This window comes from Muntiacus reevesi, chromosome X (assembly GCF_963930625.1).
Source record: "Muntiacus reevesi chromosome X, mMunRee1.1, whole genome shotgun sequence".
Lineage (NCBI taxonomy): Eukaryota > Metazoa > Chordata > Mammalia > Artiodactyla > Cervidae > Muntiacus > Muntiacus reevesi.
Genome location: NC_089271.1, coordinates 145,199,117 through 145,222,181, shown reverse-complemented (window position 1 = coordinate 145,222,181; position 23,065 = coordinate 145,199,117). Strand labels below are relative to the sequence as shown.

The window sequence follows — 23,065 nt, the reverse complement described above, 5'->3', positions numbered from 1 at the left end:
GCTGGGCTTGGCTGGGGCAAGGCAGTGGGCATGTCAGGGCTCCATGGGACTCACGGTCACACTCCAGCAGGAGGCATGGCTCTTTCTCTGCCTCGGGACCTGGGCAAAGAGGGGGTGCCGAGGCCAGCATGGGCAGTAGGGCCACGTTGGACAGTGGCCTGCCAGGGGACCCCATGCAGAAGCTGTGTCTATGGCACTGGGCTGGGCCACAAGAGGCAGAGCCCTCCCTCCATGGGGTCCAGGGTGACCACGTGGGCTGACCTGCGGTGTGCAGCAGGGAGAGGCAGAGAGGACAGCGGAGGCTGAAAGGGCCCAGAGGGTGTGGGGTGGGCAGAGTGCGGTGCAGAGGACAGGCTGACCCTCCCTGCTCCCGCCCCTCCAGAGGGCTTTCATCCCCAGTGCTACCCCCCACCCCTGCACAGACACAGTCTGGCAGGGAGGGGGCGGGTGGTGAAGTCAGGTGACGCCCCCTTCTCACCCTACTCACAGGTCCAGGAGGTGCAGTTAGTGATGAGCCCAGAGACACAAAAGCTGGTGGAGAAGGAGCAGATGGTGTGGGTGCTCTTAGGCTGAATGTGACCCCACAAATTCATGTGTTGGAGCCCTAACATATGAGCGTGACTGCAGAATTGTGACCGTGTTTGGAGGGGGGGAATCTTTGTGGAGGTGATCAAGTTAAAATGGGGCCATTAGGGTCAGGAAGCAACACCCCCCACTTAAAAATTTTAAGAGTCAACAAAGGGATTAACAGATTTTTATTGCAGGGCATGCAAGTGATTGGGTGATTTACAACTTTGAAAAGGGTAACTTGCCCAAAGCTTTCAGCAAAGCCCACTTACAGGGAAGGTGAGGGAAGGGTGTGTGATTAGCTGTTGCAGACTTCTTCCTGTAGATCCTCTGTTCTTGAGGTAAGGTCAGGGTCAGGTAATGGTGTTCCTGTAAACCTCCATGGAAACAAATATTATTCCCTATCCTGAAAGGAAAGACCCCAAGTTTGACTTCACCTTCCAAGGTCCTGGTTAGGAGGATGGTGTCCCTGTGCAGGCTGGCTATGCTGGCTGGGTGCATTCATACAGCACCCATTCTTGGTCCTCCCACCAGTGCTCAGTCACAGCTGAGGAGGCAACTCTCAGTTCTCTGTGCCCTCCTCTTACCGAGATCCCCATACCATACCCAGCCATCTTCAATGAGCGAGACAGGTGCCCAGTATCCAGCTGGCCTTCAGTCTCCTCAGTTTAGCCAAATGGGGCCCTGGGTCCCATAGACAGTGACCCATGCAAATTGCCACAACAATTAGGTCATGAATGTGGGGATGGGACACATTGATTATCGCTTTGAAACCTGTCATGTCAGTGAGTGGCTTACAAGGACTCTAAGCCTCTGCAAGACACAGCCTGTCCGGAAACTCTGCTGTTCACTACCCAGCCCAAGGCCAGAGACCTTCACTACACTCTGAGAGACTGACTGTTGGTGGAGTTGGACTTCAAACTTCACTTGTCTTCTTGTCATAAGGGCCGCCATTCCATTAGTCTATTTCAAAAATGAAATTCTGGCCACCACTGTTTCTTCATGAAATATGGAATTCTCTGTATTTCTCATTTATATCAAGACAACGATTTTCCCCCATGAAATATGGAATTCTTTGTATTTCTCATGTATACCTAGACAGTGATTTTCCCCTATGAATTTCTCTATATGTCCTATATCAACATCTAGGCACTAATCCTCCTTCATGGAAGTTAGAATTCTCTATATTTCACATCTGAAGATCAGAATGGATATTTACCTATTTTCCTAAGAAATAAGGAAATTTCTGTATTTATGTGAGTCACTGGTACTTCAGCTACTGAAACACCTGTGATCCCTGTTTCCATTTGTGTCCCTATGCCTGGAGATGACAGATGTTGGGCCAGGTGTTCAAGAATGGTTTGGTTAGGAGGTGCCATGCGGGGGCCAGGCAAGGAGCCAAGAGAAGTGGTGTACTCCTTCCCCAGAGATTGGCTGCATTCCTGACACGGCTCTAGCCTAAGGCACAAGTTTTGGGATGGACTCTGCAGCAGCTGATCTCCCCACCCCCACGTCCTTCCAGGGTTTGCAGTTTGGATCCAAGGTGAGCACCTCTGTCCCTGAGGTACCCAGGAATGCTGTCTCACCTGGGTGGACTCCTGAGCACACATAGTTGCCCACTGCCCCAGAGGTAATTTCAGGCTTGAGGAGGGTTGAAGCATCAGGTTTAGGCTCCTTAATTTGGCTGTTACTGGCCCTGCTGTCCCACTGGCTCATCAGGCTCGTCTGCTCTGTTGCCCATGCAAATGACTTCTGAAGACTCAGCCACAACTTTGTCTTGAACCGAGTTTGGCAGCTGGGTCACCGCTGCCAGAGTGCCCATTATTGCAAGGGGCGTGTTCCTGTGAGGAAAGGCCTTTAGGATCCATTTGATTGGTCCTTGATAGGGTCTGGAGGGCAGGGTATAGAAGTCAGTCCCCTCTCACCAACATATTATGCATGTGTGATGTCACAAGGCTCTGGGAACATGCGTGTCTCACATTCCCTGTTCAGAGGCTGTAGGCAAGAAACCAATTCGAGGGGAGTGACTGAGTCTGGATGTGTATGGATGGGAGAATTGGACTATAAAGAAAGCTGAGCACCGAAGAGTTGATGCTTCTGAGCTGTGGTGTTGGAGAAGACACTTGAGAGTCCCTTGGACTGCAAAGCAACCCAATCAGTCCATCCTAAGGGAGATCAGTCCTGGGTGTTCATTGGTAGGACTGATTTTGAAGCTGCAACTCCAATACTTTGGCCATCTGATGTGAAAAGCTGACTCATCCTAAAAGAACCTGATGCTTGGAAAGATTGAGGGCAGAAGGGGACGACAGAGGAGGAGATGGTTGGATGGCATCACTGACTCAATGGGCATGGGTTTGGGTGGACTAACAGAGTTGGTGATGGACAGGGAGGCCTGGCATACTGTGGTCCATGGGGTCGCAGAGTTGGACACAACTGAGCAACTGAACTGAACTGAACTGACTCAGGCTGTGGGAACCTGCTGTGCTTTGGTGTCCAGTTCCTTTGCAGCTCTGGGCCAATGCCAGGGCCACATGGAGAGTGAGGCCAGAGGAAGGCGAGAGCACCCCGGGACCAACCCGAATCTGATTAGCTCTGAGCCTGGGTCTTCAAGGCTCAGGGGCTCTGAACTCGCTGGCATGGTGCAGCCATCTGGGAATGTTCACGGAACAGGTTGTGCACCAGGTGATGAGGCCGCCCTCATCAGGAGGCAGGGAGGTGGTGGAGGAAGGTGAGGCCCTGGAGGAGGGAGAAGTGTCGGGAATTGGGCAAGAGTTCCAGTTGCTGGTGGAAGATATCATTGAGGAGGTTGAATTGGTGGTGGAGGAGAAGCAGGAGAAGGTGTCCTCACAGGAGTTGGAGGAGGAGTCGGAGGAGCAGGGCCAGGAACATCCAGTGAGAGGAGCCTCGAGTGACCAGGCCCCACTGGAGGAAATGGAGGCGTTGGCAGCCCTGCAGGTGGAGCTGAACTCCGCGAATAAGAAGGACCCCAAAGCCTATCTTCAGCTCCAGAGAAAGGGCCATCAAAGGAGAAAGCGTCCCTTGAATCAGAGAAGTGCCATCATCCAGGGCATCCCTGGCTTCTGGGCCAAAGCCGTATCCTTACTGCCGCTTCTTAGGGGTCAGCTGCTCAGGAGAAGGAGAAGGAACAGGAGCAGGAGGAAGTGTGGGGGTGGGGGCACCAGCCAGACGAGCGGGGCCAAGGGAATTGGGAGCTGTGGGTGTTGCAATCTCCAAAGACACAGTGCCAGCAGATCCTGGGGATCTTTATACCTGTGTGTGTCTGAGCAATTGACTATGGGAGGCTCCTTTTGGCTCACATCTGAATAGAAGCCATACACTTTGGCTGAAAATGTATGTCATCAGTGACTAGAGACAGTGTGTGAGAGTAGCATTTCCAGAGAGTTATTATTGAAATTGTGGGTTATCCGGGAAAGCAGCAGAGACACTGGCAGTCCCACAACCCATCCCGGTCAGTCTGAGCCCTTGTGGTTGTGCCTACCCATGCATTGTAATACCCGGAGGTTGTCCACATGTGACGTGGAGCTGGAAAGGGCTGCTGTCCTCATAGGAAATTAGTGCCAGACAACTCCAGACACATCCATGCCACCCCTTGTGGAGACAGGAAGCAGGTCAGAGATCCAGGGCTCTCTTGCTAAACACACACACACACACACACACACACACACACACATTTTCACTTGGAAAAGGTGTGCCAATGAGACTGCAGATCCTGACGTTTTAAACAATTGAAACGCCACTACCCAGGACACACAGGCCAGGCATAGGTCAGGAGTAGTCAGAAACAGACCCTCCCTTGGTGGATGCAGAGAGGGAACCCAGAGTGCCACAGGGGACCTAGAGCCTTTAGCATTCTGATTGATTATAGGTACTGACTACTGTCATGCAGTTCTTGATCTTATCGGTGATGCCCTTGCTGTTCTGATTAGCACAAATTGATACTTGGTCATTCCCTGCAGCAGTCCTAATCGGAATTGTCATTAGCACCAGGGATGGACTCCTCAGAGAAAAAGGTTGTCTGCTACACAGATCTTCTCCAAAAAGCTGAATGAATTTGGGGATGAGGTTGGGATACCTAAGTGCTCATGCCACTTGTAAGCTAGGAGTGTTTGTGTCCAGAAGTAAGCTAATTTTTAGAAGGCTGAGATGGAGCTTAGGGCCTTTCTGTTAGAAACAACACCTCCTTGTGGTAGCGCCTTGATATGCACAGCCCTGGGGCTTGGGCCTTCATCCAGCCTCTGTTGGTGGAATGGACTAGGTACTAGTAGAAAATTGAAGTCAGAAAATGCCGGACTACTCTTTGGGCTAGTTTTTGTCACGCAGGCCTGTCACCTCTGGCATCTAGAGCCTCCTTGACCTAAAGCAGTTTGTGAACCACCCCCAGGTGACAGTCATGATGACTGACCAAGAAGAAGAAATGCTTAGCTACATGAAACACTTGAAGGTCAGGCTGCGGACACCATAATGCGAAAGGGAGGTGACTGCGAAGGGGAGGGAACATGATTTATCCCTGCAAAGAGGAAAGGATAGCTCTCCTGTAAAGAGATTTCATACCTTACCACCTCTCCACTTTGTCCTAGCAAGTGGAGGAACTCAGGTATCCACTGAGTGCTGCAAGATCATATTGTTCTTTTAGAACAACCCCCAATTCCAGAATGAAGTGACCGTTAAGGAGTATCTCATTAGCATCACTGGTAAGAAGCAGCTCCCTGGATTTCAGGTGTAGGGGCAGAAAGGCGTGGGTTGAACATGGCAGGTGATTTAGGTCCAATACTCCTTTTCCTGCAGGATACCAAGCAAGTCATTACACTCCAATTCAGGGGTACCTGGGATTTGAAAAGTTGCTTATGAGCTGTGAAAGGTGTTGGGATTTGTGGCCTAAGGAAGACAAATTCAATCAGTGGCCGGTGAGGATGCTTCATCATCATACACATCAGAAGGGGCCAGAAAGAGTGACCCCTTGCTAGGCTTTAGCCAGAATATATATAGCTACCAGCAGGATGCTAACTAGAGAAAGAAAGTATCTCAAAACCCTGAGATTGTCACCAGGACCCTCACCCACAACATACATTTTGAGATAACACTGACACAAGCTGAGTTGTCCTGGGCCATAAAATGACTGACATCAATCTTGAAGAAAGGCAGCTTTCCAAGCATCTGCATCATTTCTCCCCAGCATCAGGGTCTTTTCGAATGAGTCAGCTGTTTGTATCAGGTGGCAAAAGTACTGGAGTTTCAGCTTCAACATCAGTCCTTCCAATGAACACCCAGGACTGATCTCCCTTAGGATGGACTGTTGGATCTCCTTGCATTCCAAGGGACTCTCAAGTGTCTTCTCCAACACCACAGTTCAAAAGCATCGATTTGTCTGCTCTGCTTTCGTTACAGTCCAACTCTCACATCGATACATGACCACTGGAAAAACCATAGCCTTGACTAGATGGACTTTTGTTGACATAGTAATGTCTCTGCTTTATAATATGCTACATTGGGCATAACATTTCTTCCAAGGAGTAAGTGTATTTTAATTTCATGGCTGCAATCACCATCTGCAGTCATTTTGGAGCCCCCCCAAAATAAAGTCAGCCACTGTTTCCACTGTTTCCCCATCTATTTGCCATGAAGTGATGGGATTGGAGGCCAAGATCTTTGTTTTCTGATTGTTGAGCTTTAAGTCAACATTTTCACTCTGCTCTTTCACTTTCATCAAGAGGCTTTTTAGTTCCTCTTCACTTTCTGCCATAAGGGTGGTGTCACCTGCATATCTGAGGTTCTTGATATTTCTCCTGACAATCTTGATTCCAGCTTGTGCTTCTTCCAGCGTTTCTCATGATGTACTCTGCATGTAAGTTAAATAAGCTGGGTGACAATATACAGCCTTGACGTACTCCTATTCCTATTTGGAACCAGTCTGTTGTTCCATGGCCAGTACTAACAGTTGCTTCCTCACCTGTATACAGGTTTCTCAAGAGGCAGGCCAGGTGGTCTGGTATTCCCATCTCTTTCAGAATTTTCCACAGTTTATTGTGATCCACAGCCAAAGGCTTTGGCATAGTCAATAAAGCAGGAAGAGATGCTTTTCTGGAACTCTCTTGCTTTTTCAACAATCCATTGGATGTTGACAATTTGATCTCTGGTTCCTCTGCTTTTTCTAAAATCAGCTTGAACATCTGGAAGTTCATTTTTCACGTATTGCTGAAGCCTGGCTTGGAGAATTTTGAGAATTATTTTACAAGCATGTGAGATGAGTGCAATTGTGTGGTAGTTTGAACATTCTTTGACATTGCCTTTACTTGGGATAGGAATGAAACCTACCTGACCTTTTCCAGTCCTGAGGCCACTGCTGAGTTTTCAAATTTGCTGTCATATTGAGTGCAGCACTTTCACAGCATAATCTTTTAGGATTTGAAACAGCTCAACTGGAATTCCATCACCTCCACTAGCTTTGTTCATAGTGATGCTCCCCATGGCCCACTTGGCTTCACATTCCAGGACGTCTGGATCTAGGTGAGTTATCACACCATCATGATTATCTGGGTTGTGAAGATCTTTTTTCTACGGTTCTTCTGTGTATTCTTGCCAACTCTTCTTAGATTTCCTTTAGGATGGACTGGTTGGATCTCCTTGCTGTCCAAGGGAATCTCAAGAGTCTTCTACAACAGGACAGTTCAAAAGCATCAGTTCTTCTGCACTCAGCTTTCTTTATAGTCCAATTCTCACATCCATATGTGACTACTGGGAAAACCATAGCTTTGATTAGATGAACCTTTCTTGGCAAATAATTGTCTCTGCTTTTTAACATGCTGTCTAGGTTGGTCATAACTTTTCTTCAAAAGAGCCAGCGTCTTTTAATTTCCTGACTGCAGCCACCGTCTGCAGTGATTTTTGCAGTCCCCCCAAATAAAGTCTGTCACTGTTTCCATTGTTTCCCCATCTGTTTGCCATAAAGTGATGGGATCAGGTGCCAAATTCTCTATGCTTCACATATTAGAGCATTAGCAAGGGTATTCTAGGCAGAGATTTTAAAATGTGAAGTATGGAATTCTGTATGTCTCACATGTGGAAATCATAGTACAGATTTTCCTAAGTGAAATATGGAATGATGTATATTTTACAGTTGAAAATATGAACATATACTGTTCTGCTCTCTCTATGTCATTCTGGATATTTCATATTAGAAAATATATATGATGATTTTCTGACAAAAGTAAGTGATACTCTAGAATGATCATATAGACCACTGGAAAGAGATTTTCATACATGAAGTTTTTCATGTTTCATGTATAGAAAAATCGACCCAGATAGTCCTATGAAAAGTATAGAATTTCTTTTTCTCTGTATTTCATGTATGAATATACAGTGCCAATTTTCCCATGTCACATAGGAATTCTCTATATTTCACATTTGCAATATGGCCACTCATTTTCTACATGAAATAGGAAATAATCTATATATCACGAGTGAAAATCTCTGCTCAAGTTTTCACACATGAAGCATTGAATCTTCTGTATATCACATATGAAAATCCGTCCCCACTGAGATTTGAAATTCCATATCTTTCAGATACAAAAATCTGTGCAATGATGTTAATACATAAAAATCTGGAATACTGTATAGTTCACATATGAAAATCAGGGTGACAATTTTACTCAGTTAAGTAGCGAATTCTCAACATTTTACCTATGAATATATAGATGCTCATTTGACGCCAAGATACACTAAACTTTCTGTATTTCACACTACAGAACCTGGAGGGTGATTTTCTTACCTATAATGTGGAATTCCCTATACTTTCTGTGTGAAAATCTGGACGCTGATTTCCTTAACTGAAACTCAGAATTCTCTACATTTCATATATGACCATTTGGCATTGGTTTCCTTAAGACACAGAGAACCAATATGGAATTGGAATGACCTCTATTTCATAAGGGAAAATCTGAGCACCATTGTTTCTTCATGAAATATGGAATTACTTGTCCTTCTTATATATATATATATATATAGAGAGAGAGAGAGAGAGACAGAGAGACAGACAGACAGACAGACAGACAGACACAGAGACAGAGACAGAGGGAGGGAGAGAGAACAATATCAAGACAAGAGATTTTCCGCTAGGAAGTATGGAATTCTCTGTATCTCCTGTGTCACAATCCAGCACCAATTCTCCCTCATGCAAGTTGGACTTCTCTGTATTTCACGTGTAAAGAACCAACTGGAGATTTTCGTATAAGAAGTGTGGAAATGCTTACATTGCATATGAACCACTGGTCCCTCAGCTACTGAAACACCTGTGTTCCCTGTTTGCATTTGTGTCCCTGTGCCTTGAACATGTGTGGCCTGTATGTGTGTGTGTTTCTGTATGGGGGTGTCTCTGGACCACTGGAGACACAGAAATGAAGGCAACAGGACATGAGACGTGGAGCAAACAGAAGAGGCAGGAGGCGTGCACAGACTCTGACAGACTGGTTGATACATCTGTGCAGTGCCCCTGTTCAGGACAAGAATGAGGAAAAGATGGCCACTGACAACTCAGGACAGTGAGTCCACTAATCTGGAATGACATCAAGAGACAAACATGGTCACAATTTCTGCTGTGTTGTCACGTGCTTGTACCTGGAAGCTGGGCTGAGGGCTTGAGGCACCACCCTCAGTAAATCATGTGGTGTGGGGCTTTTAAACCACAGCCTTTGGACCCATCAGTCTGTGGCACATGAGCTAACCTGTGCAAATGGCAGATGAGGCCACAGCAGGACCCGTGACTGTGGCAAGGACAAGGTCCTTCGGAAAAGAGCAGAGCCTGGGAAGAGGAGGCACAGAAAGAGAGCCTGATACCCTGGAGACGTGTATCACACATGTGAGGAGGAGACAGGGGAAGGGGCAGAGCTAGTGCTGCCTAGGACCAGAGTGTCAGCCAGGACCCTACCTCAAGGAGTGTGGCTCACACTGACACCATGGGAGAGAAATACCATGTTAAGTAAGCTCTCAGTGTGTATCCCCAGGCGTCCGATGAGACAGGGTGTGAGCATGGAATCCATTTGGGCACTTCCAGCCTACGTGGCAGTGCAGAAAGCAGACGAAAGTTCAGGTCTGGGTTGTATGTGTGTGCCTGTGAGGGAGGGAACAGGGAGGAAGCAAGGATGGTGGGCTGTTTGCTTGCAGGCACCCTGGGACAGTCAGAAACAGGGATGCCTCAGAAGGCTGCTCAGAGCCCGCTGTTTTTCAGGCTCCAGAGAATACGGAATAGCAGTCTGGTCAAAGAAGCCACATTGATCATGTCAAAATTCCTGCCCTGAATTCTTTCCTTTCTCTGGGGTCTCATCCTTGTCTGTGGAACCAGAGGGGAAAGGTTCGGTCCAGGCAGGGGGTAGAGAGGGAACAGGCACCTGCCTTTCCAAAGCACATGCGTGTCGCCTGGGTTTCTTCTGCCTCCCGGGTGACCTGAGGGGCCGGGAGTAACTGTTAATCAGTCTATTTTACACACAGGCCAAAACTGCTACCGAGTGTGCCCACGTGATCTAGGCAGCCGGCAAGTACACAGTAATGATGGCCAGGAGGAGCATTTTTGCCCCGAGACACTTGGGTGAGGAGCTCTCCTCCTCTCGGAAGGGCATCCACGGTCACATACATGGGCAGCCTGGTCCCAGCTCTCAGTTGCGGGCATGGGAAAAGCTTGCAGCTGACAGACCTAGGGCCAAGGGCTCCAGGATGGTTTGGTTTGAGGGTGCGGCTTGGCAGCTGGACAGGGAGCTAAGGGAAATAGTGTGCTACTTCCTCAGAGGATGGCTGTGTTCCAAAGACTGCTCTAGCCTAAGGCGCAAGTTTTGAGATGGACTCTGCAGCAGCTAAGTGACGGTGAGATCAGTGTGTGCTCTTCCCAACCCCCCACCCAATGGCACCCAACCCCCCTCGCCCCTCCGCCCTGCACAGAGCTTGCAGATCGGATCCGAGGTGAGCACCTCTGTCCCTGAGTTTCCCCAGAAAGTTGTCTCACCTGTGTGGACTCCTGAGTACATGTTGTCGCCCGCTGACTCAGAGGCAGTTTCAAGCTTGAGGAGGATTTCAGCATCAGGGTCGGGTCCTTGCCTTTACCGCCCAACTGGCTCAGCTGAGCCACTTGCATGTCTGGCACATTCGCCCTGTGGCTCAAGCAAATGGCTTCGGTAGGCCCGCCCGCCACTTTGTCTTGAACTGAGATTTGCAAATTGATCGCTGCTGCCAGAGTACCCAAAAGTCCAATGGGCGTGTCCCTGAATGGAAAGGCCTTTAGGCTCCATTTGATTGGTTCCTAATGGGGTTTGGAGGTCAGGCTGTGGAAGTCGGCCCCCACCGACTAGCATACTAAGCTTGAGTGAGGTCACAAGGCTCCCAGCACATGTGTGTCTCAGGGTCCCTGGTGATAGGCTGTGGGCTGGCAACCAATTTGGCGGGACTGCCTGAGCCTTTGCAATGATTTTGCCTGTCATCTAGTGTACTCTGGTGTCCAGGTCCTTCGCAGATCTGGGCCATGGCCAGGACCACATGGAGAGTGAGACCAGAGGAAGGCAGGAGCGCCCAGGGAACACATCGGATCTTCTTCGAGATGAGCCCAAGCATTCAGGGTGCAGGGGTCCTGAGACGTGCCGGTGCAGTGGGGCCATCAGGGATGTTGCAGGCAGCAGGTGGCCTACCAGGAGAGGAGGCTGCCCTCTTCAGTGGGGAGGCAGTGGAGGCAGGAGCGTCCCTGGAGGAGAGAGGTGTTGGGGATCTGCAAGTGTTCCAGCTGCTGGTGGAAGCCATCATTGAGGAGGTTGAAGGGGTGGCAGAGGAGGAGCAGGAGAAGGCGTCATTGCAGGAGCAGGAGGATAATCCCGAGGAGCAGGGCCAAGAACATCTAAGGCCTGGAGACCTGAGTGAGCGGCCCACACTGGAGGAGTTGGGAGCATTCACAGCTCTGCAGGTGGAGCTGAGGTCTGCGAATGAGAAAGACCAAAGGGCCTAACCTCAGCTCAGGGGGAGTGACCATCAGAGAAGAAAGTGTCCCTTGGCCCAGAAAAGCGCCATCGTCCAGGGAAACCCTGGCTTCTGGGCCAAAGCCATATTCTTACTGCCATTTCAGGGCAGTTGGCGGGTCAAGAGGTGGAGGAGGCACAGGAGCAGAAGGAGAGGAGTGGGTCAGGGCTTAGCCAGATGAGGGGGGCCAAAGGAATTGGAGGGGAAGGGAATTTGGGTCAGAGGAAGCCACAGGCTCCAACGATACAGCGCAAGCAGAGCCTGGGCATGGCTACACCTGTATGGGTGTCAGCAAATGGCTTTGTGTGACTCCTTTTGGCTCACATCTGAACAGAAGCTGTACCCTGGGGCCGGAAATGTATGTACCCAGTGACCAGAGACCGTGTGCCAAAGTAGCATTCCCCGAGAGCTGTTGTTGAAATTGTGGATCATCCAGGAAAGTAGCACAGACATCAGGAGTCCCACAACCCTTCCCAGTCAGTTTGAGCCACTGTGGTTGCTCCCTCTAGTGCACTGTAAAAGCAGGTGGTTGTCCACATGCCAGGTGGAGGTGGAAGGTGTGAGGACAGGAGTCTCAAGTGCCCAGTCACCGCTGGAGGCATTGGCGGCATTGAGAGCCTACAGGTGGAGCTGAGTTCCTCGAATGATAAAGACCCAAAAGCCTATTTTCGGGTTCAGAGGAAGGACCATCAGAGGAGAAAGTGTCCTTTGAATCAGAGAAGTGCCATCATCTAGGGCTTCCCTGGCATCTGGGCCAAATCAGGAGGAGGAGAAGTAACAGGAGCAGGAGGGGTGTGGGTGAGGGTACAAGTCCGGTGAGGGGGACCACGGGAATCGGGAGGGCAAGGGGATTGGGGGAGGGGGGGCATTGTGATCTCCACAGGCACAGTGCCAGCTGAGCCTGGGGATCTCTATTCCTGTATGTGTCTGAGCAAATGACTATGGGAGGCTCGTTTTGGCTTGCATCTGAATAGTCGCCACAAACTTTGGTGGGGAATGTATGTCATCAGTGACCAGAGTCAGTGTGCCAGATGACTCCAGTACATCCATGCCACCCCTTGTGAAGACAGGGAGCAGCTCTGAGACCCAGGGTGCTCTTGCTAAATGTGCAGACACATGCACTTGCCCATGGAGAAAGCATGCCGCAGGGACCAGATCCTGAAGTTTTAAGCAATTGGCATGTCACTACCCAGGACAGCCATGCCAGGCATACATCAGGAGCGGTCTGAAACAGATCCTCCCTTGGGGGATGTGCACAAGGGTCCCAGAGGCCCACGGGGGACCCAGAGGGATGAGCATCTCTGAAAGTATGGCAGGAGTTGAGGCTGTCAGCCTGGCGACTGGACAAGCAGGAGTACCCAGAGCCCTTGCCACAGATGCCTGTTCCAGTGTGCTTGCCCTGCCCGAGTCTAACCCTGTTATTCAAGACTTTTCCTTGCCCGGCATGTGGCAAGACTGGCTCCTTGACTGATGTCAGATTATGAACCCCTGACAGATGCCCATCATGATGAGTGACCAAGATGAAGACGTGCTGAGCTACATGATGGACTTGAAGGGCAGGGAGGGAGCCTTGAGGGCAGGTGGGTGGGGTAGCTGGGCAGGCACGCTGGGTGGGGGCATTCTATTACCTGGGTGTGTGTGTTCAGTGCAAGCAATTGGAAAGGAAAATGGGAAGATGTTCCTGGCAGGCAAGCTGAGGACCCAAGGAGCTTGCACTTTCACCTTTTCCATCCTCCTGGCCCTGGCAGCTGCAGGAACTAGGCCATCCCCAGTCCCGCTGCAAGCTGGTATCTTCCTTTTGGGACAACCCCGTCCTTCAGGAACAGAGTGATTATTAAGGAGTACCACCTTGGCATCCCTGGTATGACCTGGCTCCCAGGACGCTGTGGGTGGGTGGGAGAGGGAGCAGATTCTCCCCCTACCTGAATCTTCCCTGTCTCCCCTGTCCTCCTCCAAGATATAGGGCATGTACTTCCTCTCCAGTCCACTGGTTCTGTGACGATGAATGGGGAGCTCCCAGCCTCAGGCTGGACACCCGCAGCCTGAACATCTTCAACTGGTTGTTGAACCACAACTGTGCTGGATGGAACAGGATTGCGGAGGTGGGGTCTCTCTGGGCCTCCACAGAATGGGCGATTGAAGTCAGGGTACTCAGCTGCCCATGGGAAGGCTTGGGTCCCGGTCAGCCCCATGCGGACCTCCCTCGTGGGGCCAGCAAATCACTGGGGAGGGCCTGTGGGCCCATACTCTGCAGCACTACCTCCAGCAGGTAAGTCCTGCCATGAGAGGTAAGCCATCATGGCACAGAGGTGGTGAGGGGATCAGGAGGCAAGGCCTGAAGGCAGATCCGTGTAGAGGCCAGGACCCCCTCCTTTCCCCAGTGGGGAAGCTTAGGCTCATGCCGCCTGGATCAGAGCCTGTCTTCAGGTCATGCGGGTAGCAGGTGACAGGCTGAGACTGGAGGCCTGGAGACGTCATGCATCCTAGTCTTATTCAGAGCAGCTCTGCTTACAGCATGCGAGACCCGGGTGATTCTCACGGAGGCATGGTGACTCAAGCACCTTTGTCAGAATCATCCTTCCCTGGGTCCTGCTGTTCATGCAGACCCTGGGTCTTCTTCAGTGTGAGCCCAAGCATTCATGGTGCCAGGGCCCTGCAGCCTGCTGGCATGGTGCGGCCGTCAGGGATATTGCAAGCAGCAGGTGGTCCACCAGGCGAGGAGGCTGCCTTCATCAGTGGGGAGGCAGTGGAGGAAGGAGCGGCCCTGGAGGATGGAGAGATGTTGGGGATCAGCGAGTGCTCCAGCTGCTGGTGGAAGCCATCATGGAGGACATTGAAATGGTGGCAGAGGAGGTGCACGAGAAGATGTCCTCGCAGGAGCAGGAGGAGGAGCCGGAGGAGCAGGGCCAGGAACATCCAAGGACAGGAGCCTCGAGTGACCAGCCCCCACTGGAGGCACTGGAGGCATTGGCGGCCCTACAGCTGGAGCTGAGCTCCTCGAATTAGGTCCCCAAAGCCTAGCTTTGTCTCCAGAGGAAGGAACACCAGAGGAGAAAGTGTCCCTTGAATCATAGAAGTGCCATCATCCAGGGCATCTTGGCTTCTGGGCCAAAGCTGCATCCTTACTGCCGCTTCTGAGGACTCAGATGCTCAGGACGAGAAGAAGGAACAGGAGCAGGAGGAGGGGTGAGGGTGAGGAGGTTGAATGGTGGCAGAGGAGGAGCAGGTGAAGGTGTCCTCGCAGGAGCGAGAGGAGGAGCTGGAGGAGCAGGGCCAAGAATATCCAAGGACATAAGCCTCAAGTGACCTTAAGTGACTCTCCACATATGTGTGGAGCAGGGGCTCAGTGGGGCTCAAATTGGTGGACCGACCTGGGTTTGATCCAGCGATCAGGGTATGCAGGGACCTCCCAGCACCAGCTTGGACCTGATGGGCAGGCAGACCAGCTTCTTTGTCCCTGGGACTAAAATGGGGAGAATCTCTCGTCACTGTTCAGGGTCTTGGCTGCCCAAGAGGGACTCTTAGTTCCATGGTCCAGAGGTTCCTGTGGGATGTTACACATTTTACCTGTGTGATCCTTACTCCCTCAGGCAGGACGCTTTGGGCTATGTGCTTGGAAGAACCCACTGGTTTGAGTTCAGTTCAGTACAGTCGCTTAGTCATGTCCGACTCTTTGGGACCCCATGGACTGCAGCACGCCAGGCCTCCCTGTCCATCACCAGCTTCCAGAGTTTTCTCAAGCTTATGTCCATTGAGACGGTAATGCCTTCCAACCATCTCATTCTCTGTCATCCCCTTCTCCTCCTGCCTTCAATCTTTACCAGCACTAGGGTCTTTTCCAATGAATCAGGTCTTTGCATCAGGTGGCCAAAGTACTGGAGTTTCAGCTTCAACATCAGTCTTTCCAATTAATATTCAGGACTGATCTCCTTTAGGATGGACTGGGTGGATCTCCTTGCAGTACAAGGGACTCTCAAGAGTCTTCTCCAACACCACAGTTCAAAAGCATCAATTCTTGGCCACTCAGCCCTCTTTATAGTCCAACTCTCACATCCATACATGACCAATGGAAAAACCACAGCTTTGACTATACGGACCTTTGTTGGCAAAGCAATGTCTCTGCTTTTTAATATGCTGTCTAGGTTGCTCATAACTTATCTTCCAAGGAGCAAGTTTCTTTGAATTTCATGGCTGCAGTCACCATCTGCAGTGATTTTGGAGCCCACCAAAATAAAGTCTGTCACTATTTCCACTGTTTCCCCATTTAATCGCCATGAAATGATGGGACCTTAGTTTTCTGATGATCTTAGTTTACTAGTTTACTGAATGTTGAGTTTTAAGCCAACTTTCTCACTCTCCTCTTTCAGTTTCGTCAAGAGGCTCTTTAGTTCTTCTTCACATTCTGCCATAAGGGTGGTGTCAAATGCATATCTGAGGTTATTGATATTTCTTCCAGCAATCTTGATTCCAAAGTGTGATTCATCCAGCCTGGCATTTTGCATGATGTACTCTGCATACAATTTAAATAAACAGGGTGACAATATATAGCCTTGAGGTACTCCTTTCCCAATTTGGAACCAGTCTTTTGTTTCATGACCAGTTCTAACTGTTGCTTCCTGACTTGCATACAGATATCTCAAGAGGCAGGTCAGGTGGTCTGGTATTCCCATCTTTCAGAATTTTCCAGTTTATTGTGATCCACATAGTCAAAGGCTTTAGCATAGTCAGTAAAGCAGAAATAGATGTTTTTCTGAAACTATTGCTTTTTTTGATGATCCAGGGGATGTTGGCATTTTGATCTCTGGTTCCTCTGCCTTTTATAAAATCAGCTTGAATATCTGGAAGTTCACAGTTCACGTATTGTTGAAGCCTGGCCTGGAAAATTTTGAGCATTACTTTGCTAGCATGTGTGATGAGTGTAATTGTGTAATAGTTTGAGAATTCTTTGACATTGCCTTTCTTCGGGATTGGAATGAAAACTGTCCTTTTCCAGTCCTGTGGCCACTGCTGAGTTTTCCAAATTTGCTCACATATTGAGCACAGTACTTTCACAGCATCATCTTTTAGGATTTCAAATAGCTCAACTGGAATTCCATCACCCCCACTAGCTTTGTTTGTAGTGATGCTCCTACAGCCCACTTGGCTTCACATTCCAGGATGTCTGGCTCTAGGTAAGTGATCACACCATCGTGATTATCTGGGTCGTGAAGATCTTTTTTGTACAGTTTTTCTGTGTCTCCTTGCCACCTATTTTTAATATCTTCTGCTTCTGTTAGGTCCATACCATTTCTGTTCTTTATTGAGCCCGTCTTTGCACGAAATGTTCCCTTGGTATCTCTAATTTTCTTGAAGACCTCTCTAGCCTTTCCCATTCTATTGTTTTCCTTTATTTCTTTGCACTGATCACTGAGGACAGCTTTCTTATCTCTTCTTGCTATTCTTTGGAACTCTGCATTCAAATGGGTATTTCTTTCATTTTTTTCCTTTGCTTTTCACTTCTCTTCTTTTCACAGCTATCTGTAAGGCCTCCTAAGACAACCATTTTGCCTTTCTGCATTTCGTCTTCTTGGGGATGAACTTGGTAATTGCCTCCTGTACAATGTCTCGAACCTTCGTCCATAGTTCATCAGGCACTCTGTCTGTCAGATCTGGTCCCTTAAATCGATTTCTCCCTTCCACTGTATAATCAGAAGGGATCTGATTTAGGTCATACCTGAATGATCTTGTGGTTTTCCCTATGTTCTTCAGTTTAAGTCTGAATTTAGCAATAAGGAGTTCATGATCTGAGCCACAGGCAGCTCCTTGTCTTGTTTTGCTGACTGCATAGATCTTCTCCATCTTTGGCTGCAAGAATATAATCAATCTGATTTCAGTGTTGATCATCTGGTGATGTCCATGTGTAGAGTCTTCTCTTGTGTTGCTGGAAGAGGGTGTTTCCTATGATATGTGTGTTCTCTTGGCAAAACTCTATTGGCCTTTGCCTTGGTTCATTCTGTATTCCAAGGCCAAATTTGCCTGTTACTCCAGATGTTTCTTGACTTCCTACTTTTGCATTCCAGTGCCCTATAATGAAAAGGATATCTTTTTGGGTGTTAGTTCTAAAAGGTCTTGTAGGTCTTCACAGAGCCATTCAACTTCAGCTTCTTCAGTACTACTGGTCAGGAAATAAACTTTGATTACCATGATATTGAATGGTTTACCTTGGAAATGAACAGAGATCATTCCATCAATTTTGAGATTGCATCCAAGTACTGCATATGGACTCTTTTGTTGACTATGATGGCTACTCCATTTCTTTGAAGGGAATCTTGCCCACAGTAGTAGATATAATGGTCATCTGAGTTAAATTCACCCATTCCAGTCCATTTTAGTTTGCTGATTGCTAAAATGTCTACATTCACTCTTGCCATCTCCTGTTTGACCACTTCCAATTTGCCTTGATTCATGGACCTAACATTCCAGGTTCCTATGCAATACTGCTCTTTACAGTATTCGACCATGCTTCCATCACCAGTCACATCCACAACTGGGTGCTGTTTTTGCTTCAGCTCCCTCTCTTCATTCTTTCTGGAGTTATTTCTTCACTGATCTTCAGTAGCATATTGGGCACCTACCGACCTGGGGAGTTCATCTTTCAGTGTCCTATCTTTGTGCCTTTTGTACTGTTCATGGGGTTCTCAAGACAAGAATACTGAAGTGGTTTGCTAGTCCCTTCTCCAGTGGCCCACGTTTTGTCAGAACTCTCCACCATGAGCCATCCATCTTGGGCAGCCCTACACGGCATGGCTGATAGAGTCATTGAGTTAGACCAGCTGTGGTCCATGTGATTAGACCACTCCTTACCTTGAACATGGGATATCTCCTCACAACTGCCGCTCCTGACCTTGTGCGTGGGGTATCTCCTCACAGCCGCCACTCCTGATCTTGGACGTGGGCTATCTCCCCTCAGCTGCTCACCGCTCCAGTGCCGCACAGCCACTGCTCACTGCTGATGCTGTGTGGTAGAAATAAAACTGAAAGTTCTGGGATAAACGTGCCGATTATAGAACACATTTAATCCAGCTCTCTACAAAACAACAGTGACGACAATACTTCACATTTGTTTCATACTTCATTTTATATCAGGTTGCAGTCTGTAGTCTTTTTGGTGCTGCCTTCTAAAAACCAATTTCACTGGTTTTTCAATAAATCCTCTGGGATCCTTCTTCAGCAGCTCTGGTCTGGCCTCTGGCCCTGGAACCTATGTGGGTCCCTCAGCTCTTTGGAGCCAGATTAACCCCAGCCTCTTGGTCCCACTTCCCAGAGTTGTAATGAGTTGCTAAGAGCACTCCATCCCTCCCACACACCTGCAAGCAGACAGCTGTGTCTAGAGCTCAGCAAGCACCACAGTCTAGACCCCGGGGCTCCTGGCAAATGTGGGGCAGGACAGACAGAGGGCAGACAGACAGATGCTCGGCAGTGTCCACTGCCAGGCCTGGGAGCCATTATTCCTGCCAGACCTCATGTAAACCTGAAGCTTTCTGACCCTCATCCCCTCCTGACAGGCCTTTCCATCCCTGTGTCCTCAGAGGTCTCTGCCCATGTGTTCTTTCCCCAAACTTGCCTTCTCTTTTTTTGGCCTGGGAAATCCCATGGACAGAGGAGCCTGCTGGGCCACAGTCCAAAGGTTCGCAAACAGTCTGACATGATTTAACCAGTAAATAACAACAATGAGTTGATGAGAAAGTGAAAGAAGGTTAAAAAACAAAAAAAGAACACAAAGCAATAAAAATTCCTGTCACTGTCTTTAGAAGTAATTGTAATAGAGGACCTACCATCACCCTAAGAAACTTTCAGATGAACACACAGTTGGAAATTTCCTTGTTCCTACATCCTACCATACACATTCGTGCTATAATCTGACAGCAAATACTTGCGAAATCACAATAATTATCATGATAATCAGTTTCTGCTATTCATCACTATACTCTTCATTTTCAACACATATTTGTTTAATATTTAATCAATACCAGCAGGCATTCTCTAAGGGCTTCCCTGGGCACTCAGACAGTAAAGAATCTGCCTGCAATGCAAGGGACCCGGCTTTGATCCTTTGGTGGGGAATATCCCCTGGGGAAGGAAATGGCTAATGGCTAATGACTCCAGGACTTTCGATCACTAGAGAACTCCTGGCCCCATAGAACAATAATAGGTGAGTGCCCTCCCATAAGCCTCCATCCCAACACTAAGACTAAGCCACACCCAAAAGCCAGCAAGCTGTAGTGCCAAACACCCCTCATCTATGCTTCAGTCAAATAGGGCCACAGTCTTGCACATCAGCAGACAGGCTGCTCAAAGCCATACTGAACCCATACACCCCAAACCACATTACTGGACCCAGCCACTGCCCGTCAGAAAGACAAGATCTAGATCCACCTACCAGAACACAAACGAAAATCCTCCCAACCAGGAAACCTTCACAAGGCATTGGTCCAACCCCACTCAGGAGAGGTAGACTCTCCTGAGGAAACTACAGCCTTTCAACCAAAAAAGGGATCACAAACACAGTAAATTAAACAAAACGAAATGACAGAGAAACATCCAGCAGATGAAGGAACATGGTTAAAACCCAAAGGACTGAACAACAAAAATAAACAAATGAGACCTAAGCAATTTAAAAGCTTTTGCACAACAAAGGAAACTATAAGCAAGGTGAAAAGACAGCCCTCAGTATGGGAGAAAAAATAGCAAATGAAACAACTGACAAAGAACTGATCTCCAAAATATACAAGCAGCTCATGCAGCTCAATACCAGAAAAATAATCAACCCAATCACCAAGTGGACAGAAGACCTAAATAGACACTTCTCCAAAGAAGACATACATATGGCTAAAAAACACATGAAAAGATGGTCAACATTGCTCCTTATTAGAGAAATGCAAATCAAAACTACAGTGACGTACTATCCAACAAGGGTCAGAATGGCCATCATTAAAAAGTCCACAAGCAGTAAATGTTAGAGAGGGTGTGAAGAAAGGGGAATCCTCTTGCACACTTGGTGGGGAAAGGGGCCAATACAGCCACTATGGAGAACAGTATGGAGATTCTGTAAAAAACTAGGAATAAAACTAGCATATGACACAGTAATCCTACTAAAGTGCATATACCCAGAGGAAACCATAACTGAAAAAGACATATGTACCTCATTGCTCACTGCTGTACTATTTACAATAGTTAGGAAATGGAAGCAACCTAGATGTCCATCTACAGATGAATGGATAAAGAAGTGTGGTACACATATACAGTAGAATACTACTGAGCCATAAAAAGGATCACATTTGAGTCACTGCTAATGAGGTAGATGAATGCAGAGCCTATTACACAAAGTGAAGTAAATCATAAAGAGAAAGACAAATATTGTATATTAATGTATATATAAGGAATCTAGGAAGATGGCATTGATGAACCTACTTGCAGGGCAGCAATGGAGATGCAGACATAGAGAACAGACTTGTGGACACAGTGCCGGAAGGAGAGGGTGGGATGAATTGAGAGATTAGCATGGAAACATATACTTTAACATATGTAAAGCAGATAGCCAGTGGGAATTTGCTGCATGACACAGGGACCCCAATCTGTGACACCTAGAGGGGTGGGATTGGGAGGTTTTGAAGAGGGAGGGGACATGTGGATACCTATGGCTGATTCGTGGTGATATACAGAAGCAACCATAAAAATATCATAAGATAATTATCCTGCAAGTAAAAATAAAATAAAACTTTGTAAAGAAAGAAAAAAGGACAGGTATAGAGTACCTTCCACTTACTGATTTCTGGATCTGTTCCAAGCTACACTGCATCAACCACTAGGAGGATAAGAAATCTCAAGAGAACATCTCATAACAGCTTTACAAATACATATTAGAGTAAATGAATGAACCAATACACACAGTGAAATGGCTTAAACAGTGGCACTAGATGCAGGTCCAGCATTGAATCCCTCAGGCTTTCCCAAGGGGCATGCCAGTCAACCCACTAAGCCTCCCTGAATGAGGAGCAAGGAATGGGGACATGAGTTACGGAACTTAGTTACGGACATTAGTTATGGAACTAATGCAAATCACTACAAAAACAGTTTTAATACTCTCAGTTTAAGAAAATGAGAGTCAGAGAGACCCACTGCTAATTACTTCACATGCACAGAAAGCTGGTCTTTCATTTACAGAGGGCAAGGGGTCAAGCAGAGGAATCAAACCCACCTCCAGGTATATGCCTCCTCCCTGCCTGATTGTCAACCAGCTCTTTCACACCAGCTAACCACAGCTTAACTCGCTTAGGAACACATAGATCAGTCCTGCCCCATCTCCATCCATGCCAGGTCAGCACACCGACCACCCCACCTACATCCATGCGAGGTCAGCACACACACTGTTCACGATACTTGCCCTGCTCACCCCTTACAGAGCCTGTGCTCTGAATTTGTTTTCCATTAGCGACATTCCTTTTGTCCACATTCCGTCCCAACCTATCTACATTGCCCCATCCATCTTCCTCTCTCCTCTGAATTTAGTATTTGCTCTCAGGATGTTCTCTAGCTTTTCCATCATTGAGTACAACACCCTTTCACATCTTCGCATCTTTTCTCATCCTGCACGATCACACCATTGTGATTATCTGGGTCATGAAGATCTTTTTTGTATAGTTCCTCTGTGTATTCTTGCCACCTCTTTTTAATATTTTCTGCTTCTGTTAGGTCCATACCATTTCTGTCCTTTATTCTACCCATCTTGGCATGAAATGTTCCCTTGGTATCTCTAATTTTCTTGAAGAGATCTCTGGTCTTTCCCATTCTATTGTTTTCCTCTATTGTTTTGCATTGATCTCTGAGAAATGCTTTCTTATCTCTCCGGGTTATTCTTTGGAACTCTGATTTCAAATGTTTATATCTTTCCTTTTCTCCTTTGTCTTTAGTTTCTCTTTTTTTCTCATCTATTTGTGAGGCCTCCTCAGGCAGCCATTTTGCTTTTTTGCATTTCTTTTTCTTGAGGATGTTCTTGATCCCCGCCTCCTGTACAATGTCATGAACCTCTGTCCACAGTTCTTCAGGCACTCTGTCTATAAGATCTAATCCCTTCAATCTATCTGTCACTTCCACTGGATAATCATAAGGGATTTGTTATAGGTCATACCTGAATGGTCTAGTGGTTTTCCATACTTTCTTCAATTGAAGTCTGAATTTTGCAATACAGACTTCATGATCTTAGCCACAGTCAGCTCCTGGTCTTGTTTTGCTGACTGTATAGGGCTTCTCCATCTTTGGCTGCAAAGAATATTATCACTCTGATTTTGATATTTACCATCTGGTGATGTCCATGGGTAGAGTCTTCTCTTGTGTTATTGGCAGAGGGTATTTGCTATGACCAGTGTGTTCTCTTGGCAAAACTCTTGTTAGCCTTTGCCCTGCTTCATTGTGTACTCCAAGGCCAAATTTGCCTGTTATTCCTGGTATTTCT

The 23,065-nt window shown here is 47.8% G+C and overlaps 2 protein-coding genes and 1 pseudogene across 2 annotated transcripts; 2 read left to right on the top strand and 1 right to left on the bottom strand.

The window, feature by feature from the left end:
• LOC136154750 (SCO-spondin-like) overlaps positions 1-2,389 on the bottom strand; it is a 98,106-nt pseudogene extending 95,717 nt beyond the window's left edge.
• Positions 256-14,580, top strand: LOC136154749 (testis-specific Y-encoded protein 1-like). Its single transcript, XM_065916908.1, is given in 7 exon segments — positions 256-3,660; positions 4,952-5,029; positions 13,323-13,388; positions 13,390-13,445; positions 13,532-13,676; positions 13,790-13,843; positions 14,179-14,580. Coding segments are annotated over 7 exon segments (1,239 nt in total). The 5' UTR covers positions 256-3,222.
• LOC136153879 (testis-specific Y-encoded protein 1-like) lies at positions 10,583-11,563 on the top strand. The gene has a single exon (XM_065916002.1). It carries the CDS (start codon positions 11,090-11,092, stop codon positions 11,561-11,563), a length of 474 nt encoding a protein of 157 aa, XP_065772074.1. The 5' UTR covers positions 10,583-11,089.
• Positions 14,581-23,065: the final 8,485 nt, after the last annotated feature.

What these genes read in the sequence shown, in the direction of transcription:
- LOC136153879 (XM_065916002.1), top strand. Translation starts at nt 11,090, where the DNA reads ATGGCCAGGACCACATGGAGAGTGAGACCAGAGGAAGGCAGGAGCGCC.